General features: G+C 45.2%; 1 protein-coding gene across 2 annotated transcripts; it reads left to right on the top strand.

The window, feature by feature from the left end:
* The first annotated feature begins 8097 nt into the window (after window positions 1-8097).
* On the top strand, window positions 8098-17086 carry LOC148672006 (prolactin-releasing peptide receptor). Of its 2 annotated transcripts, XR_015935627.1 has the most exons (3): window positions 8098-8320; window positions 13638-15371; window positions 15779-17086. XR_015935627.1 is itself a non-coding variant. In XM_088627292.1 (2 exons), the coding sequence occupies exons 1-2, from the start codon at window positions 8139-8141 to the stop codon at window positions 14779-14781; spliced, it is 1326 nt and encodes a 441-aa protein (XP_088483418.1). In that variant the 5' UTR covers window positions 8098-8138; the 3' UTR covers window positions 14782-17086. The 2 variants fall into 2 exon arrangements, 1 of the variants encoding a protein (XP_088483418.1); XM_088627292.1 differs by having other exon boundaries at window positions 13638-17086.
* Window positions 17087-19293: the final 2207 nt, after the last annotated feature.

Genomic DNA, 19293 nt, shown 5'->3' with positions numbered 1-19293 from the left:
GTTACGATCCAGATGGTAATCCCATCTTCTCCAGCCATGTGGCCAAGCACTTTGCCCTCCACAGCTGAAGAAACTGTTCTTGAGCTCAACCCATAGGGCACCTACTTTTAATTTCTACATGCATCCTCAGGTGAGACATTTTTGCCAAATCGCAGTGTGAAAACTAACTCAAAACAAGCACACTTAATAACCGTGCCAGATTACTGTTCATTATTCAATTATTTCATGCCTTTATCCAAGGTACCTACTATTAATATTGTAATTCAGTCTGTGTATTTCATAAAAGCTATGTTTAATTAGAGATAATATAAATTAGACCTTACAAAATTAATTATCACATTTCACAAGGCTAATGTTCAATTACAATCAGCGTTATTAATGCAATTGTAGCTACTGTTCTGCACAGGCAGCGTTTAATTAAAGCTTTAAATAATCAGCAACCAGATTAGACCTCCAATGACAAATGAGATTGAGAGCTAAGCGTAGGCACAACACGCCGCTGAGGAGCCGCTGAGCGAGAGGTCACCAGCTGAAAGCCACACGAGTGAAGAGAGAAGCCTTTTTGCACTGTTTCCGCCTGTGTTCCCAGGTCGAGTGCTAAGTGCCACTGCTCTCCAAGACGGGCGTTAATGTGGCAGCTCTCGGCTCAGTGGCTCTGCCCGCGAGGGTCATGCTCTGCCTGCAGGGGTCAGCGCAAGGTCACCGGTCACTCAGTACACAGGGGGGTAAGAGGGCCTGCAGACGGAGACCAGGCACATCTTTGTCCCTCAACCTTCCCGCTGCTCTCAGGAAATGGCTTCACCACCAGACATATATATACAGCAAAGTAGACAGACAGGCTGGCAACAGTGGGATGATCTTGATTCTCTGTGGGGATTAGGACAGAAGCTTCCCCTCTCCACCACCCTTCCCTATAGTGTAAGCGCTCAACATGGGAAACTATGGAAACATTTCAGGATACTAGGAGTTCTACATCATTCTCCTACAAATGTTGTAAAAAAAGTCACTAATCTTTCATTTTTTTAACTTTATTTTGACTATAACATTGTCATTCTGCACTTTATTGGGTCTGGTCCTGTCTAAGCCAGATGCTGAACATCTAGAATCCATCAGAAGATCGACTGGAAAACTCGGCACCGCTCAGATCTAGCCAGCCTGCTGCTCACAGGAGAGGTGGCAGGAATACTGTGACATGAGACAAAGTCAGATAACTATACTATTCATGCACTGAAAGGCAAGAATTGGGGGCTTTTCTTCCTTCTGTTTTTAATTTACTTAAAGGATCACTACCAGCATATCACTGTTTATTTGCAAAAGATCAGTTATTTATATAGCTATTAATTTATCAGTCGGTTTTAAGATGCACTGTAAAAACTAGAGGAGCTAAACTAGTGTGTGGCAGTAGTAAGTGGAATCACACACTCAGTCAGGGGCAGAGCCAGGGCCAGCTGGACTCTCCTTGGACAGGCCCATCACGTCAAGGTGCCAGCCGTCTGCATTGCAGGCTGGACACAGCACTGGAAGTGTCTTATACTACTGGCTTCGTCAAATCCCCCCAAAAAGAAAACATAGAAAATTAAAGTGGATGTTCATAGTGCTTGTTATGCATCATTAAGAAGAATTTTACTGGTATTGCAACAGAGCCCCATTTAAAAGCTTCTGGACAATACAAAGTAATTACACAAAATCACATCTGTAAGGACAGCGCTGTCACTTTGACAGTAGGAAGGAGGAGAAGGAATGTAGTGAAAGCAGGAGAGTGATTTTCATCCAATTTCCAGGGCATGACAACAAAGGATTTAAAAGTCAAATTGACTCTGACAGCATTAAGTGTGTTTAGTGTTCCTTTGGAACAATCACAGACCCTGCAAAATGTCCAACCAACAAAGGCAATACATTAGTGCAGAGCCATATTCCTGCTGACTGCCCTGCTGTGTGGAATCATCTCCTGCCTCCTGCCGAGAGACTCCTTTCTCAGCATTAACCTGATGTACAGTATACAGCTGTACCACGGCTTTACTGCGCTAATACCTTCATTGCAGTCCATTGTTTAGAGCCGTTCCACAATCTTCCACTGTGATCTCTTCAGTGCACTGTTAACCCAGAGTCTTCTGGCTTTCGCTCCAGTTAAATTTCTAATTCATGTTGGCTTAAACCTACTCATTGAACAGTTTTCTTAAATACATTTTGTTTTCTGTTCCAGAAAGCTCCTGCTGTACGTTTCAGGCAGACTCAACTGACCTGTTCACTCCCCAGCTTATCTAATGAATTTTCACCTTTTATAAATTTCTAATTTGTAAAATTTCCATTGTATCTGTCTAAACAACTTTTAACAGGACATCATTTATTTAACTGTCACTCACTGCCCTTAGCCAAACAACATGTTCAGACTCATTCAGCTGACGCTGCATGGAGAAAAAGCTGAGAGAATAAGTACAGTAATTCATGTTTTTCTCACAGAAGACAATGACCATATTTTACCGTGTATCAGACATTTAAGACCCTTACAGGTCTCCTCACCACTGAACACAATACACCTCCCTTTTCATAAGCTGATCCATTTGATTTGATGATAAATGGGAGATAAGTGCCCTGAAGATTGGCAGTCAGGACAGAAGAAGAAACACTGAAAATGAAGAGACCTAGATCTGGCCCCAGATCTCGCTGAAACCAGTCGTATGGTTCTTTTATTATTGATGTAATATGTGACTGCGGGATCAGGGAGAGCAGACGTGTAATAAACAATTTGTGATAAATATAATTATAATACCATTCCAGCAGCACATCAGTTATATTATGAGACAAAAACTCTGATCTGTCAGCGCAGAGTTGTAATTTTAGATATCCTGAAAAGCTCATTCACTGCCACCTCCAGCAATGACAGTAGCGCAAACAAATTTCAGAAACTCTGCAGCATCGATCACACCTTCTGCAACAACCCGTTTAACTAACGTTGTTGCGCTGCTCCCTTTTGGGTGAGTGTCAGTGTGTACTCTATGAATCCAAGAAATGCTTAGAGAATGCTAAAATTAAGCAATCTGTCTTAGGATCACTGGTCTTCATATAAATCTTCATGTCAGAGAGCAGCTAATGCAATCAAATGAGTTAGATGGAATAAATGAACTCCTCTCGTTTTCTTATATTCTTAAATTCTCATTTCAATAACACACACACACACACACACACACTGCATTTGACCACCTTGTTCTGCAACAGTACCTAGAAATATGTCGATTGTCTGGCACTGAGCCAGACAGAGTAATTCCTTTGCCCCACAGTCAAGAAGGTACATGAAGTACTGTGTGTGCAAGCAGTGCACCTACATAAATTAATAAATAAATGAATAAACACACAAAAACATTCCTTTCTTTCCATTTTCGTTTTTTCCATTGTAAGCTTTGCAATGCGACGATCGCCTTCTGATTTTAAAATATCGCTTTGTGTTATTTCAGTTACAATCAATAAACCCCATTAACGCTGAAAGCTAGAGGCTGGATGTAATTGTGCCCACAATGTCTGGAAAAAGCCAGAACTGCCCAGCTGGGCACAAGTGTGTAATTATTGGGTGGGAGCTCACTGCAAGCACATACTCAAACGTCTTCTCATCTCAGGGATATGAATACAACAGTCTGACAGTTTCTTACTGGGAAATTGTAAGAAGAAAGGGGACAGAAATGAAAGGAAAATTCCTCTCTGATGTTCTGCACACTACTGCAAGAAACAGCTTGATTCAGTACTTGATTTGTAAATGGTAAACAATATGTCTACAAATTCAAACTCTATTCTCTCAAAGTCTACATCCTTCGGCAGCAGACCCATGGGGCCAGTAAATATCACCGATGTTAGATTCCTCTCCAAGACGGATTATCCTCGACTCTCTCAGCTTGACACCAGATAATTCTGCTCCTGCTTCTCCTGGTGCTGCTCCCTCCCCTCTGCCCCAGGCTGTGCCCCAGCTCCCCAGCTGTGTCCCAGATGCCCCACATCTGAAGCCAGACCCCTGCTCTGCCTCTTCCACACTCCGAGGATGTCCTCGTTCACTCGCTCACTCAGAGCCAGCCGAGGTCCTGAGCCAGAAACAGGGTCGGCTGTAGCCAAGAGGACAGCAGGAAGAGTGTCTCCTTCCTGGGCCTCCTCCTGGTCCACATGAGGCTTTATATTTAATAAGGAAGTCATGCCTGCGAAACCTTTTTTGTTACCAAAATGCCTTTTCCTATTATCTGATGTGTGCTTGTTGCTGCACTCCTTGACAATGTCTGTAACTGCTGCCCAGCCACCCTGGCTGATATTCTGAAGAGCGCCTCCCAGTGTCCCCACAGTACAACTGCAAATTCAATTTAAAGACTAATTGTTGAATGGCTCCAGCATAACTGAAAAAAATCTCACCAGGGCAGTTAGAGTTTTATAGATTGTACAGTCACAGTGACACACGGCATAGACCCTCCAAAATCTTTATCTACTGTCTTCACTTGGTCTTTCAAGTATTTTCTTCTTCTACAAAGGTGCCAAACACCAACCCAACACAGCCTGTCACTACCTGAATCTCTAACGACCAGTGCTGCAGCCACTGAATAAGAACAGGGGAATAACACAGGCCCACTCATGGACACCATCAGGGGGCATTTGTGTATAGAAACTCCTCTCCAGTCCAGGAGGGGTGTGTGTAGGAACTCCTCTCCAGTGCGCAGGGGGGAGAGTACTGTATGTGGGGTATGTTTATTCATTACTAGTTGTATCAGAGCAGCTTATTGTAACAAGAAGAGCTTCTTTTTCCCCTCAGATGGAGACTGCAGATAATATTTCAAGTAAGGCAGACTTCATTTTCTGTAGCTAACATCCAACTGAACTGTGTTATTAATGGCACAAAATCACATCAGATGCCACAAAACAATACAATGATATAAATTTGATAATACTCTAGTCCTGTGAGCTTATCTGCATGATTCTGAGCTACTTAAAGCCTGATGCTTAAACCTGGACTGCAAGGTTTTATACATAGTGCAGCATAAAAAGAATCAAACAACAAATCAAATACAAATACAAAGCAAATAATATTCAAATAATTAATCAAATAATCAAATACAAAGCAGACCTGTACAATTGGAGGTACTGGGTCTCCTCAACAGGAGGGACAGGTGACAGGCGGGTCACTTGCACACCATGCAGTGAGCCAGTGCTGCTGCTGTTTACTCAAAGCCCTGAGCTCCGTCCCCGGAGCACTCACTGCACTTCAGCTCCGCTGCCTTCTCTTCTCATTCAGCTTCATTTCCGCTAAGTAGGTACGGGAGACAGAGTCTGCAGGCTTGAATGAGATGTGCCGAATTAGCCAGTCACCTGGGGGAGCAGGCAGCCGCTCTGCCCCTCCACCCCCACAAGCTGTGCAGCCTGTGGCACGCGTGCAGCAGACAAAGCAGTCTCTCACATGGATTCACTGACACACACATTTCCTCCGTACCTGGAGCACCAGGAGGACATGGGGGAAACGTGCAAACTCCACCCAGACAGAGTCAGGATTCCACCCAGGACCGCTGAGCTCTGAGGCAACGGTATGTTCCCACTGCGCCCCCCCTGTTCCCCCCATCCTTTCACTATTTTTTTTTATTTGAAGTCGCCCCCAGTTCAGGGACCACCAATCAATCATCTTACAGGTGCGGATGCAACAGAGATGCAGTCTGCTGCAGGCACAGGTGTGAGCACTGCCAGCGTCACCCTCCCCACCGCCAGGCCTTCAGCTTTTCATTCTGCTCCATCATGCAACTGTGCAGCAACAAGCTGCGTTTGCTCAGGCGCGGGGGTCCTGAGGGGGGCGTCGGCAGTATTTTACTGCTCACACTACACCCTAATACACTTTTAATAGATGGATTTCAATAAAACTTTACACTTTATTTAATCTTGTGTTTAGTCGATATTCAGGCAATTTGTATTTAATGATCAAAACATTAAACACCTTTCTGCTTAAAGAACAACATTTTTCTCTGAGTGAAAAAATTAAGCTCAAATGCTGTAAAATATTGGAGTAAAATCACATCTTGTGAGACAAGGTGTTGGATGGTTTTCTACATGTTGTCTGAGTACTGACAGAAGCTTTCTAATAATGCAAAATTAAAGGTCAAATGGCACTGGTGTAAATGTGCATTCCTTCAATTCAGTGTGTGTGTGCTTTATTATGTACAATGTTACTTAACAAAATATAAGTAAAATAAAAAAAAATTATACTTGGAGACATCAGTGGAATGACCGGCCCAGTCAGTGAGCAGGAGCCCATGAACAGGTTGAGATGTGTCCTCTCTCAGACATTACAGAAGGCTCTCTCAGTAGCTGAGCTGCAGTTCTCAGATACATCAAGACAGAATTACGTGTCTATTTACTCTTCCAAGCTCTTACCTGAAACAAATTATTCTACAAAATGACACAAAGGTCACAAAAAATAATGCTGGACACTGACTTGCTAAAATTAATATCTGAGCTATTTTCATTGTGTGGAACGACTGCCTCTTCAAAAGAAAGTAAGTGCAGCGCTGTGTGACAAAGGTTGCATACAGTGAATAGGAAAGAATTAATTACCATGGCACTGATCACTGGGCACACATGCTTTTATGAAACCCTGAACAATCAGGTTCTCATTGCATAAAACTAATGGCCATAATAACTGCTTCTGTAATTATTAATGAACCCAAAGAAAAAATGATCCCCTCTCCTTTGGTGAGCGGAGATGAGTGAGGAAAGACACTTAGCGAAAGCTCCTTCGGGGACCCAGTCTTCTGTTAGACAGTAATCTCTAATACTGAATTCACAAGCCACCAGCAAGGATGCACACTCTGGAATCTACTTCCATTCGAGTGTATTGGAGGCCACACGATCCCTACAGGCAACAACTACCTAGGCCTCAGAGATCAGTGACAGATATAGAATGGGAGCTGCTAATGGAAAAGCAGGGAGTTTTACCAAGGTTTATGTCCTACGCACAAACCCATTTAACCAGGCAGAATACCCAGACTTCCAAATTGGCAGAGCTGCACAGACAGACATCTCAAAAGTATGATTGGAAATGGGTGACCGACGGGGCTCAAGAGTGATTCAACAGGTGGCAGGGCAGCAGGTTGGAGCCTGGGTCACATGACTGGGGTTCCCAAAGTGAGGGCACGCCATTGGCTGAGCACTGCAAAAGGACGGGTTGGGATGAGCCAGCCAAGGTTATCTCAGATCCTCCGTGAGCAGCGACCCCTGTGATTCCCAGGAGCCATCAGGCCTGCGGTGCCATCGATGAGTGCTGAACTTCCTGCTAGGGGCTGCATAGCCTGTGATGTGAGAGAGGCTTCAGGGTGACCGGGAGGAACATGCCTACACTTCCTCATTCCTCCCTGTGGCTGCTGGGTTCACAGCTGTGAGCCTAGGGTGGCTTTATAAACAAAAATAACTGGACAAATTGTCATAAATCTGGGCCTAAATTTTTAGGGGCATGTCAATGTAATCCTACATAAAACTGTTGCAAATTTCCTGACTTTCATACAGAAGTGGAGGATATAGTGTAATTCCAACCTGTTTTTCCCCTTTAATTGGTAATGAACCAAGGGCTGTCCAGACAATTACAGGACAATGGCAATTTTAAAGAGATGCGGACAGATTGGACAGAGTTGTGCTTTCTCAATGTCTTTGTGGCTCAACACCCACTACGTTTCTTAAGGCAAAAATTATTTAATATCATTAAAAAGATATCTTAATGAGAACACATTTAAATCCAGAGTCCTGTAATCCTCTCTAATTAAGATCTCATTAGAAATGACAAATAAGAGGGGGCTCATCTAGGACCAGGGCTGCTAAGATAATCCAGGGCTGAGGGTGGAACGAAGGACATGGATAGGCTGAGCTCTCCTCGTGCTTTGCTGTTTGAAATAATAATGAAAACCTGGGAGAGGGTGAGTGCGCAGTTACTGCTCAAGCACACACATGAACACACGCAGTGTGCATGCAGTGACAGGTCCTCAGAGCCAGTGGGGGCTGCCGGAGAGCAGGCAGGATGGAAAGGGTTAAGAACGGATGCGGAGAGTGTTTGGGTGGGGGTGAAGGAGGAGGTGTTGGAAGGGGGTGCTGGAAAGAGACAGGCTGTTCCAGACTGCCTCACTCCCTTGCCGGTCCTGATGCTGAGTGCAACACAGCCCTTGGAGCACAGAGGCACACACTCCAGAGCCGACAGACCAGCCCTGAGCATCGCTGAGCATCACAGCTGCGAAGAGCCCAGCACAGCCCAGCACAGCACCGCCATAGAGCCTCAGCAGACTGCACCCCTCACAACGTCCTGGGACCCCTGCCTGCAGCACAGGTATGCCACTTCACTCAGCCACTCACAGTCTCAGGGGACATTTTAACTACAGGGAGATTGATTTGCTTTAAAATTGATGGAAAAAATAAATATTTCCAATACATCAAACATTAAAAATGTTAAATGTATTTAAATTCACTACTGCAAAAAGAAGCAATATTTTCTTAATAATATACATTTATAAGTGAAGAGACATTTTGAACTATTTTAAAAACATTTGAAATTATTTATTTTAAATATGTGAATTTCATATTTTAAACCTTTTTCAGTAATGGTTACGTTTGTGTGACACTGAGACAAATGGATAAACAGACAACTGACATACACCAAATCTTGATTTGATAAAAAATCGTCCTGTATTATTTAATGTCTATGGGGTTACAAAGTGAATATTACATAGATTGTATATAGACCACATGTTTCAAAGTGTCTGTATGTGATGTCCCTTTCCTGATTCCCACTTCACTACGGCTTCACAAGTGCTAGTAGGTCTGTTGCACAAGTAACTGCTTCTCAGAAAGCGAGACACTAAAGAGCTCTTGGTGATAGTTCATTAGAAAACTGTCTGTGCTTGTTGTGAGATGGGGTGGAACCAGCTCATCTGCGTCTCTGGCCACAAGGGCTGGTCAGGTGTATCTTTAGAAGCATCACTTGAGACACTTCAGATTGAGTCAAAAAGGCTTCAGCTCAGGCTGACATTCAGACAGGAGAGATTGTCACTTGCTCTGCGGGAAAAAAGTAAAGCATCTTCGTACTTCTAATTCATGATATACGGTACTTTAACTGCTGGTAATGGCAGTGGCACTGTCAAGAAATGAGCAGAAGCTCAAGCATCAGGTTATCAGTGATGTAAAAAAATCATCATTTTCATTTGCATAAGAGCTAAGAGCTCCTTCATCATCTCCTCTTCTGCTGGACAGTCATTTTACTGGCAAATAGACTTAAAGAAGACAAACAGCATGTGTAAAACACATGCAGCTGACAAAGAACAAAACAGGAAAATAAATACTGGAAAATGTATTTATAAAAGTCATAAGAGATGAGCTTGCTGCATAGCTGCCTCATGGTTATGACCAGAACCTGGTGTGCAGTGGCTTTTCACTGGTGGCAGATCAGACACATTCAAAAAAACAATCCAGTCAAAAAGTGTCTCAGCTGGATGACAAGACTCACCAGTTCAGTGGCTTACTGTGATAAGAGGGAAACTATTGTTTATTGCGTGGTGAATTTAGATATTGCAATGTATCACATTCTCCACTATTTTCTCCCCAAAACAAACTAGGAAATTATTTGCGGTCTAAAAAGATTTTCTGACAAAGACAGTTTCTTTTCCTTTAGCTGTGAAGAAAGCTGTCTGGCTGATTGCTGTATATTAGAACTGATTGAGTCTGCATTAATGAGGCAGCAGCCAGTGAGCACAGAGTCAGAACACCGACTCGCACTGAGATGAGTGCAGCTGTGATACAAGATTGCTTCACTTGGATTTGATTTAAATCACAAGTGTCTCGTATGAACAGCTCATGCCTGCACTTTTCCATCGAGACTGCTAGGCTTTTCCACTGTGGAAATGGCCAGAGGATAATGATGCTACAGGAGGTTTAGCTCTGCAAACCGAAGAAGAGGCCCCCATATCAGCCTGTGTAGCAGAGCCCTTCAAAACAATAGCCAACCCATTAGCTCAAGCAAAAACGTGAGTAAGTAAAATTCGATTTTTAAGATTCAGTTGTACAAGAACTCATAATGCAAATAAGAAAGCAGCTTAGGATAAAGCAGCTAAAAACCTTCATCCCTTGTGATTTTCATCAGGGCCAATCAGCTGTGTTCTTGAAGCTGCCCTGTTCTCCCAGGGTAAAGGCTGGGTGGGAAGTCCTGGGAAAGGCAAGTGAAAGCACACAGAGGTAGGCAAGGTGCAAGGGACATTGTAAGATATTATGGCACAGTAAACTGATACATGATACAAATACACTGTGCACAGGTGTAAGTGAGAAACAACTTAAATGCTATACTGTATGTGCACAAGCTGAGTATCACAGTACAGTATGTCCATCTCCCAAGCAGAGTGTGTGCGGGGGTCAGTGCCCTTCACATGCTGGGGTGGGAGGCTAGCTGTCCCTCAGTGCTGAAATGTGAGCAGATCAAGACAGGAAGTGGCAGCTGTGTATCACCTCCTGGCCCAGGGGCGTACACTGCAGCCAGGGTACTTATCCGTGAAAGCCCAGTGGTACAGGTTGGCAAAAGGACAGACTGGAGATGCAAGGAAATTCTTATTGCTTCCCCAAATTTGCGAACCAAATTTCCCAGCACACTGAAGAGACTACAGGTCCCAAATGTCTGAGAATCCACATTGAGACTGTGTTGCCTTTACCTGCTGCAGATCTCACTGCCTGCTGTCTGCCTGTGATGGGCAGCATTGGTGATCACAGTCGAGTGACAGGGATTAACGTCTCAGATACTGACTTACTGTTGCTTTTTTACAACAGACCAGAAACCAGCGAGGAGTCTCCATCACAATGTTTTAGATGTGCAATCAAATATGTGAGACACAGATAATAATAATAATAATAATAATAATAATAATAATAATAATAATAATAATAATAATAATAATTGCTTACACTTATATAGCGCTTTTCTGGACACTCCATTCAAAGCGCTTTACAGGTAATGAGGATCCCCTCCACCACCACCAGTGTGCAGCCCCACCTGGATGATGCGACGGCAGCCATAGTGCGCCAGAACGCTCACCGCACATCGGCTCTCAGTGGGGAGGAGAGCAGAGTGATGAAGCCAGTTCAGAGAGGGGGGTTATTTTGCCAGGAGGCCAGGGTACACCCCTAATCTTTTTGAGAAATGCACTGGGATTTTTAATGACCACAGAGAGTTAGGACCTTTTTACGTCTTACGTTTTACGTCTCATCCGAAGGACAGGCGATGATGCGCGTAAACTGAAATGTTGTGTTCACAATCCATAAAAAGAAAAGTGCGAAGGCACTTTCATGGTGCATAGGCGTGAAAAGAAGTGTAACATGACACATGCTGAGTGTGATAAAGATTTATGTTTGCAAATGATAAGGAAGGAAAGGTGCAATGAGGGTAATGATACACGCACAGCTGTCCTGCTAGGAGGTACTGCCCACGCAGCTTGCAGTTCCAGTGTTGAGCTAATGCTGTTTACTGCACACCAGGCAACGGGACTCCCTGCCTGGGGCTCTGGGGCACGGCTGTGGCTCTGGGGCATGGCTGCAGCTCTGGGGCACAGCTGGGGCACGGCTGCAGCTCTGGGGCACAGCTGGGGCACGGCTGCGGCTCTGGAGCACAGCTGCGGCTCTGGGGCACAGCTGGGGCTCTGGGGCATGGCTGCGGCTCTGGAGCACAGCTGCGGCTCTGGGGCACAGCTGGGGCTCTGGGGCATGGCTGCGGCTCTGGAGCACAGCTGCGGCTCTGGGGCACAGCTGCGGCTCTGGGGCACAGCTGGGGCTCTGGGGCATGGCTGCGGCTCTGGAGCACAGCTGGGGCTCTGGGGCACAGCTGGGGCACAGCTGCGGCTCTGGGGCACAGCTGGGGCACAGCTGGGGCTGTGGGGCACAGCTGGGGCTCTGGGACGCTGGGGCTCTGAGGCACAGCTGGGGCTCTGGGGCTCTGGGGCTCTGGGGCACGGCTGAAATGACAAAAACAAAGCAACTGGTGTCCTTTCTCATCCATGGGTTGGGTTTCCCTTCCCCCCAGGCTGAGATCTGGACAAGGTGCTGAATCACAGTCGCTCAGCAGCTCGGACTGCGAGAAGGTGCTGAGATGCTGTTCTGGGCTACGCGTGGCAGTCGGTTACAAAGCCAACTGCCCAGGAGACGAGCAGAGAAGTCCCGTGGCAGACGTTTTTCTCCCTGGCTGCAATCATCTAAGTTATATGAACCTTTTTTAGGCTAAGGGGCTAGTGATTTATTGAACCCTGGATGGTAATATAGTGCAGTGCTTACAGCAGCCAAGGTCTCATTGTACCCTTGTAGACCTAACTGCCAGAAACCAGTTTCATCTTTATGTCATAGTCTGACTTTTACTGTCTCTGTCATTGTCTTCTTACTGTACAGTATGCTGTGTTTCTCTCTGTATCTGTCTTTCTCTCAATTCCTCCTCTCCACTGTCTCTAACTCTTGCACCTTCATCCTGTACCATTCCACCATGTGCCACCATGATGTCTCCTGATAATTAAACAACAACATCAGTAGAACCAGGGCTCATGGCTTGATTGGGCATTAACAGCTCCCAGCTTTAGGGAAAAGCCTGTCCTGTCCCAACGAGTACTAGAATAATATGCTTCAGATGGAGCTTCAGGCTTGTTTTGTAATGGAGGCATGAAAGCCTTATCCAGAGTGAGCTACACCTTACAAAGCCAGCAGGCAGGATGCTCTATTTTCTGTCTAGTCGCTTTCACACTGAGCTGCTTCTGCCTCACAGCATTGCCTCTTTGATGTTGTTTTATTGACAAGGTGTTTTATTGATGACAAGGAAAGTGCTTGCAAGGCAATGCAGAGCAGCCCCTGTGTAGGCTTGGCACAGACACAGCTGTCCAGACCAGTCCAGCCTGTTTACCTGAGCACAGGTGAAAGCCCTTGGAAACTGCCCCGATGTGAATCAGTGTGTTTCCTTCTCCTGCAGACCCATGAGTGTGTACAGTAGGATGTGTGGGTTTGCTGCACAGTGTGGCACAGGCAGATGGAGCCCCAAGATAAATTAAGCTTAAACGCTGTGCCCACTGCAAATTACTGGATAATGGTGGCAGATTTTTTTTTCTTCTACACCAGACAATCCTTAGTTACTTTGCAGCTAGAGGGCTCCTCAAAGCATGATCCCAGGAAAAGCAGGGCACGTCAGTATGAACACTGCTCAAAACCTCAAGCTCCTACATGGGCCTTATGACACCATGGCTTAATTTACAACAGGAATACATGCTATACTTCATATATTTCATGAAAAAACACCCTGTGTCTGATGCCCTCCTATACCTCTGCACAAAATCTGCCCCATCAGTCTAGCTGTCATAGTTTGATCCCCTTAGAGATACTAGGCCACCATGACTTGGCCACCAAGGCCAAACAAAAATACCAGAAACTTGCCATACAAAACACAAGCAACACCACTGCAGAACACAAAATCTTATAGTAATATAATAATATTATGCTTCATATGCCATTGGATCTGTGTTGACATTAAAGAAACATGATCTTTTTTAGAAATGGGGGAATTGCTCTCTTTATGGAGGGTGGCTTGCGAGCGACAGAAGCAAATACCAAGGTTGCCTGTCTCCCTGTGTGCTGTGCAGGACAGATATGGACCCACTCCTGACGGAGGGGCTGGGCAGTGGGAACAGCACCCTGGGAGGAGGCCCCCTGAACCGAACAGACCCCCTGGATGTGTTTGCTGGACTGCAGCTGCTCCTGCGCTTCAAGCCCCTCTTTGTGCCGCTATACTGCCTCCTGGTGGCAGTGGCCTGCGTGGGCAACGCCTTCCTGCTGGCCTGCATCCTGGCTGACAAGAAGCTCCACAATGCCACCAACTTCTTCATTGGCAACCTAGCAGCCAGTGATCTGCTGATGTGTCTGAGCTGCGTTCCCCTGACGGCCTCCTATGCCTTTGATCCACGAGGCTGGCTCTTCGGCCACTTCTTGTGTCACCTGGTGCCGCTGGTGCAGGCCTCTACTGTCTACGTGTCAGTGCTGTCACTGACTGCCATCGCCGTAGACCGCTACGTGGTGGTGGCCTACCCAATTCGCCGGCGCATCCCCCTGCGCTACTGTGGCCTGGTGGCACTGGGAGTGTGGCTGCTGTCCCTGGCTCTGGCCACCCCTCCGACTCTGCACACCAGCTACCTGGACCTGCGGCCCGCTGGCCACAACCTGGTGGTATGTGAGGAGTTCTGGATAGGTGCTGAGACCCTACGACTGCTCTACTCCTGCCTCATGCTTCTCATGTCCTACATGATCCCCCTGTTGTCCGTCACTGTCTCCTACTGTGCCATCACTGCCCACCTGCGACACCGCTGCGTGCCCGGCGCCGCCCAGCCCAACCAGGCCAAGTGGAACAAAAAGAAACGCAAGACCTTCACCCTGCTGGTGACATCAGTGCTTGCCTTCGCTTTGTGCTGGCTGCCCCTGCAGGTGTTAAACCTCATCCGTGACCTGGACACGGACTTCCGCATCATCGGCAAGCGTTACGTCAACATAGTGCAGGTCTCCTGCCACCTGGTGGCCATGAGCTCCGCCTGCTACAATCCCTTCATCTATGCCTCGCTGCACCACAAGTTCCGGCTGCACCTGCGCCACCTCCTGCACCCGGCCCGGCACCGCCAGAGCAGCCTGCTGTCCCTCCGGGCCTCCCGCCACAACGCCACCTGTCTCAGCCTGGTGTCTGAGCCGCTGCCCAGGGACAGCCGTGACCTGGACTGCAACATGGACAACCCGCTGTGAGCCGAGCCTGCTGGACCCTGTCTCAGGTACGCTCTCCTAGGACAGAAGAGTGGAAGAACAGGTGGAGGTTTCGCGCCTCCTCCAGGTGTTGATCAGCTCTTTATCTCTCATGCAGTCAACATCCTGAAAAGACTCTACTCTCACCCATTTTCATGTGCATTTTCTCACTTGCTGTGATTTAAGATAAGATTAACTTTTATAGTCCCTGAGGGGAAAATCTGTTCATCTAAATACATCACAAAACATCACACATCACATCTATTACACTTGCAGAACTCGTTACAACATAGTCATGACACGTTACAATATGTAGTTACATATATGAAACTTTATATTTGTTTATATCAAATATAAACCTCTGTTTATACTGAAACAATTGCATTTACCCTTGCCATTTATGTGTATAAATTGTTTTAATAGATAAGGAAACAAATGAATATTTGTAATTACCTGATCTACATTTGGAAACCATACAATGTTTGCTAGTGGGAAGAAGTTGATATTCAGAATTAGAATTTTTCAAAAATTACTTGGATGGGAGTACCTGGATGGGAGACCTCCTGGGAAAACTAAGGCTGGTGCCGGAAGAGGTATTAGAGGGTCCAGTAATGGGCACTCATTCTGTGATCTGTGTGGGTCCTAATGCCCCAGTATAGTGAAGGAGACACTGTACTGTAAAAAAAACCTACGTTTTTCGGATGAGACGTAAAACTGAGATCCTGTCTGTCCATGGTCATTAAAAATCCCAGGGCGTTTCTCGACAACAGTAGGGGTGCTACCCCAACGACCTTACAAATTCCCCCCTGGCCTTTACCAATCATGGCCTCCTAATAACCCCCATCTCTGAACTGGCTTCATCACTCTGCTCTCCTCCCCACTGAGAGCTGGTGTGTGTGGAGCGGACTGGCGCACTATGGCTGCCGTTGCATCATCCAGCTGGGGCCACACACTGGTGGTGGTGGAGGGGATCCCCATTACCTGAAAAGCGCTTTAAGAGGGTGTCCAGAAAAGTGCTATATATTAAGAAATTATATATTATTATGGGTTGTTCAAAAGCTGTCTGCAAGGAGGAGTGCTGCTTCACTCCCATAACCTTCACTAGTGTTTGGACAAGATTGGTGATTTTAATTGAACTGTTAAATTATCAAACTACCATATTCTCCACACTCTAGATATTCCTAATCTTTGTAAAAAATACAGGCGCTGCTGAACTCTGGAGCAAACACTCTTGACCTGAGTCACCCAGCTAGGTTAACACCAAGATGCATATTGCTGTTAATTGCAACATTGCTGCCTCATCTGCGTTTATATGTAAACTAAAATGGACTCAGTAGTTTCACCTTCTGAGCAGATCATAGATACCATAATTCTTTCTACGCATTTCATTACAATGGAACTCAGTGCTACAGGTCTATAATTGTTTTTTTTCTGAGGGACAGGACATTTTCATGATTGCCTTTTTCCACGGCACAGGAACAGCAGACTTCTGAGAGATGGGCACACATTTTTAAAAGAAAAACTGAGATGCCATCAAGAACTGTTGCCTTTTTTGCACAAATGTGCTTAAAGGATCGTGTGATCGTCTGTGGTCTGAGTTCTAGCCTGTCAATACTGCTATCAGCAGTAATAGTATCCAATATGCTGCTACATGAACTGGAAACGTTCTGCAGCTCAAACCTCAGATGAATATCATTCAGATCATGAGCTATAGCCAGTTCATCCATTGTATTAAAGCATTTGCTTTAAGAATGCACGTTTGTGATTTTATTGTCTCCCACAACCATCGTCTTTCTGGGGTTCAGTGTTTGAAAGACCCTCTCTATTAACTAAAACTAACGAAAAGTATCTCCTTTCTGTATTGAGCTTTGGTTTCAACTCTTTTTGGATACATGAGGATATGTTGAGCTTTCCGGTTTGTTCTGATGAGTCCCATCTCAGAAAAATGAGGAAACTCACTCTGACTGATCAGAGAAAACTGTTGTCCCGCTGGAAATCACACAGGCAGAAATCGCCTTTATCACCCCAGAAAAACACAGTCACAAGCAACACAGTTATTCAAACCAGCTCCCTAACCTTCACAACTGCTACAAAGGACAAAATGCAGGACATTGGCTATAAGACAAGAGGGTACCTACATCCAAATTTCGCTTTGCTAACTTGATGTGTCTTTTGTCAGTTTGACAAACTCAGTGTTTCTTGTTTGTATGTACTGTATATATAAATGTTTTTGCAAACTAATATTTAACCTGTAATGTGAAACTTCTGCTTCAGTTTATGTGCCAAACTGTAAATAAAATGATCAGTTTTCAACATGTTAACTGCCTCACAGTCTTGTGATTCAGTGTTGCACACAGCCCTTTGTGTCTGGACTCAGTCGTGAAAGATATTTTCATCTATTTTTGTAGCTGCCTATACAGTGTTTGATGAAACAAAAAAACACAGTCAATGCTCCACCATGGCATAGATGAAGCCAGCCACAGGATATAGGAGGAAACTATGCAGCAGATCTCTGAAAAAAAAGACAACACAAGGTATGTTTACACAAAGAGTTGTAAGTTCTGGAACAGGCTAGTCAGCCATGTTTGTCTGTGTAACAATGCAACAACACATCATCAGTAGGGTAAAACTAAACTGTCTCACGACGGTCTAAACCCAGCTCATGTTCCTTATTAATGGGCGAACAATCCAACACTTGGTGAATTCTGCTTCACAATGAAGACAATGAAGACATTCTGCCTTCTTTCAAGAAACAGCTGGGCTGGATCCTCAGATCGATTAGCTTCTAAAATTCTTTGTAAACTGTCTTATGTTCACATGTGCATATAAAGTATTGTGAATTCTGAAAATATACCAAAGTGTTTATATGCAGGACGGCATACAAATACATTGAAAGCAATTGGAAATTAAAGTTTGATTAAATGCACAGAGACAGGCGCTAATGAGAACTTTTACCTATTAATTGTCCAAACAGGGCATCAGTCATGAAAAGTCGTGCTGTAAGTAGTGCACAGTGCTCCTCTGGCTCGGGAGACCTGGAGGGCTGCCCTCTGCCTGTCGTCCTGCTGCCAGGAGTCATTTTCGAAGACAACAGCTGGGCCCCCACTGCTCTGATCCTTAACAAGAGTCTCTCAGTCAGGGATAAAAGGAAAAACCCCTGGAATTTCACCACTGCAGGGGTGCAAGGCCACCTGTAAAGGGCAGCACCAGGATCCTGAGCTACTCAGGGCACAGTCATCTCATCCAGGTAGGCCTTTTCCATCTTCCCAGCTGTGTTGCTGATGCATTCCTGCCCAGAGCTGTGTTTTGCTATGCCAGTTTAGCAATCAATAACTCCACATGTGTCAGTGAGGAAAACCATAAACTCACAATGGCAAGAGGCCAGCAGCTGAATGTGACGTCTGCGTGACAGCCTTCCTCTGTTCACACAGCATCTCGGCGCCCACACCAGCCCACAGGGCCCGTCCTCCCAGCTGGCGGCGGCAGCGACTCATGGGTCTCTGAAGAGCTTAATTGTTCAATTCACATGCAATGCAGCACACGGGCAGTGGGAGAGCGAGCAAACCAATTAAAGGGAAGGAAAATAAGTGAGTGCACCAAAAAGTGACAAAGCCTGAAATTAGTCATATAAATCACATAGTGAGAATGAAGTGAAAATAAGATTAGCAGTGAGTTATGACCTGCTGAATAGCAAAAAAAAAATACAAAGAAGGAACAGTTACAGAAAGCAGCACATTTCAAAGCAAAAAAATAAATACAGGATAGCCATAAGAGAGAAATAAAATTGAGGGACAATATCTGATTCCAACTTTTGGAATCTTTTAGTGCAAACTTCTTGATGAGTTAAACGACGAACAGCACATACGTTGGAGTACATGAACCACACAAAACACATTGTGTCCCAGACGAGCTCCTTCTGTCAAACTGCTGCAAGACACCAGGCTGTTGCTCATCACTGCAGAGTTAAAAGAGATACTATATGACTGTACAATATTAACAATGAAATCACCCACAGCGGCTTTGGCAATTAATACAAAACACAGGCAAATGGGCCTTCTGACTCTGCCACAGGTCATTTGCTGCTGCTTCTGATTTTTCACATTCAAGAGTTAATTCAAGCATTTGTCCCTTGTAATCTAATTACAGATCTGAGAGATTCAAAAAGTAATTCAGCCCCATGTGACGTCTCACAAATTAATGACTGCTCTGTGCAATTATTTGGAATTGTTCAATTTTATCTAATTAAGGTTCAGAGAACAAGGTTAATTCACATTAAGCTCTCAGTGACACACAAGGAGCTAGTGTCTCAATAACAGTTACTGGCTCTCATTTCTATCTGAGGAATCAGAGACTCGGAGTCACTGAAGAAAGAAATGAGTTGTGTTCAGCATTGTACTCCAGCTGTTGGTTCTGAGGACTGTGTGCACTGTGGGAATCCAGATGGTTCATTACACTGAATCATACCAACACTGTGGACATGAAAGTGACATGCACACTGGAAGAACGAGTCCATAT

The sequence above is a fragment of the Lepisosteus platostomus genome, chromosome 4, assembly GCF_059453375.1.
Source record: "Lepisosteus platostomus isolate fLepPlt1 chromosome 4, fLepPlt1.hap1, whole genome shotgun sequence".
Classification (NCBI taxonomy): Eukaryota; Metazoa; Chordata; class Actinopteri; order Semionotiformes; family Lepisosteidae; genus Lepisosteus; species Lepisosteus platostomus.
The sequence above is the reverse complement of the archived record's forward strand: the minus strand, read 5'-3'. Positions and strand labels throughout refer to the sequence as shown.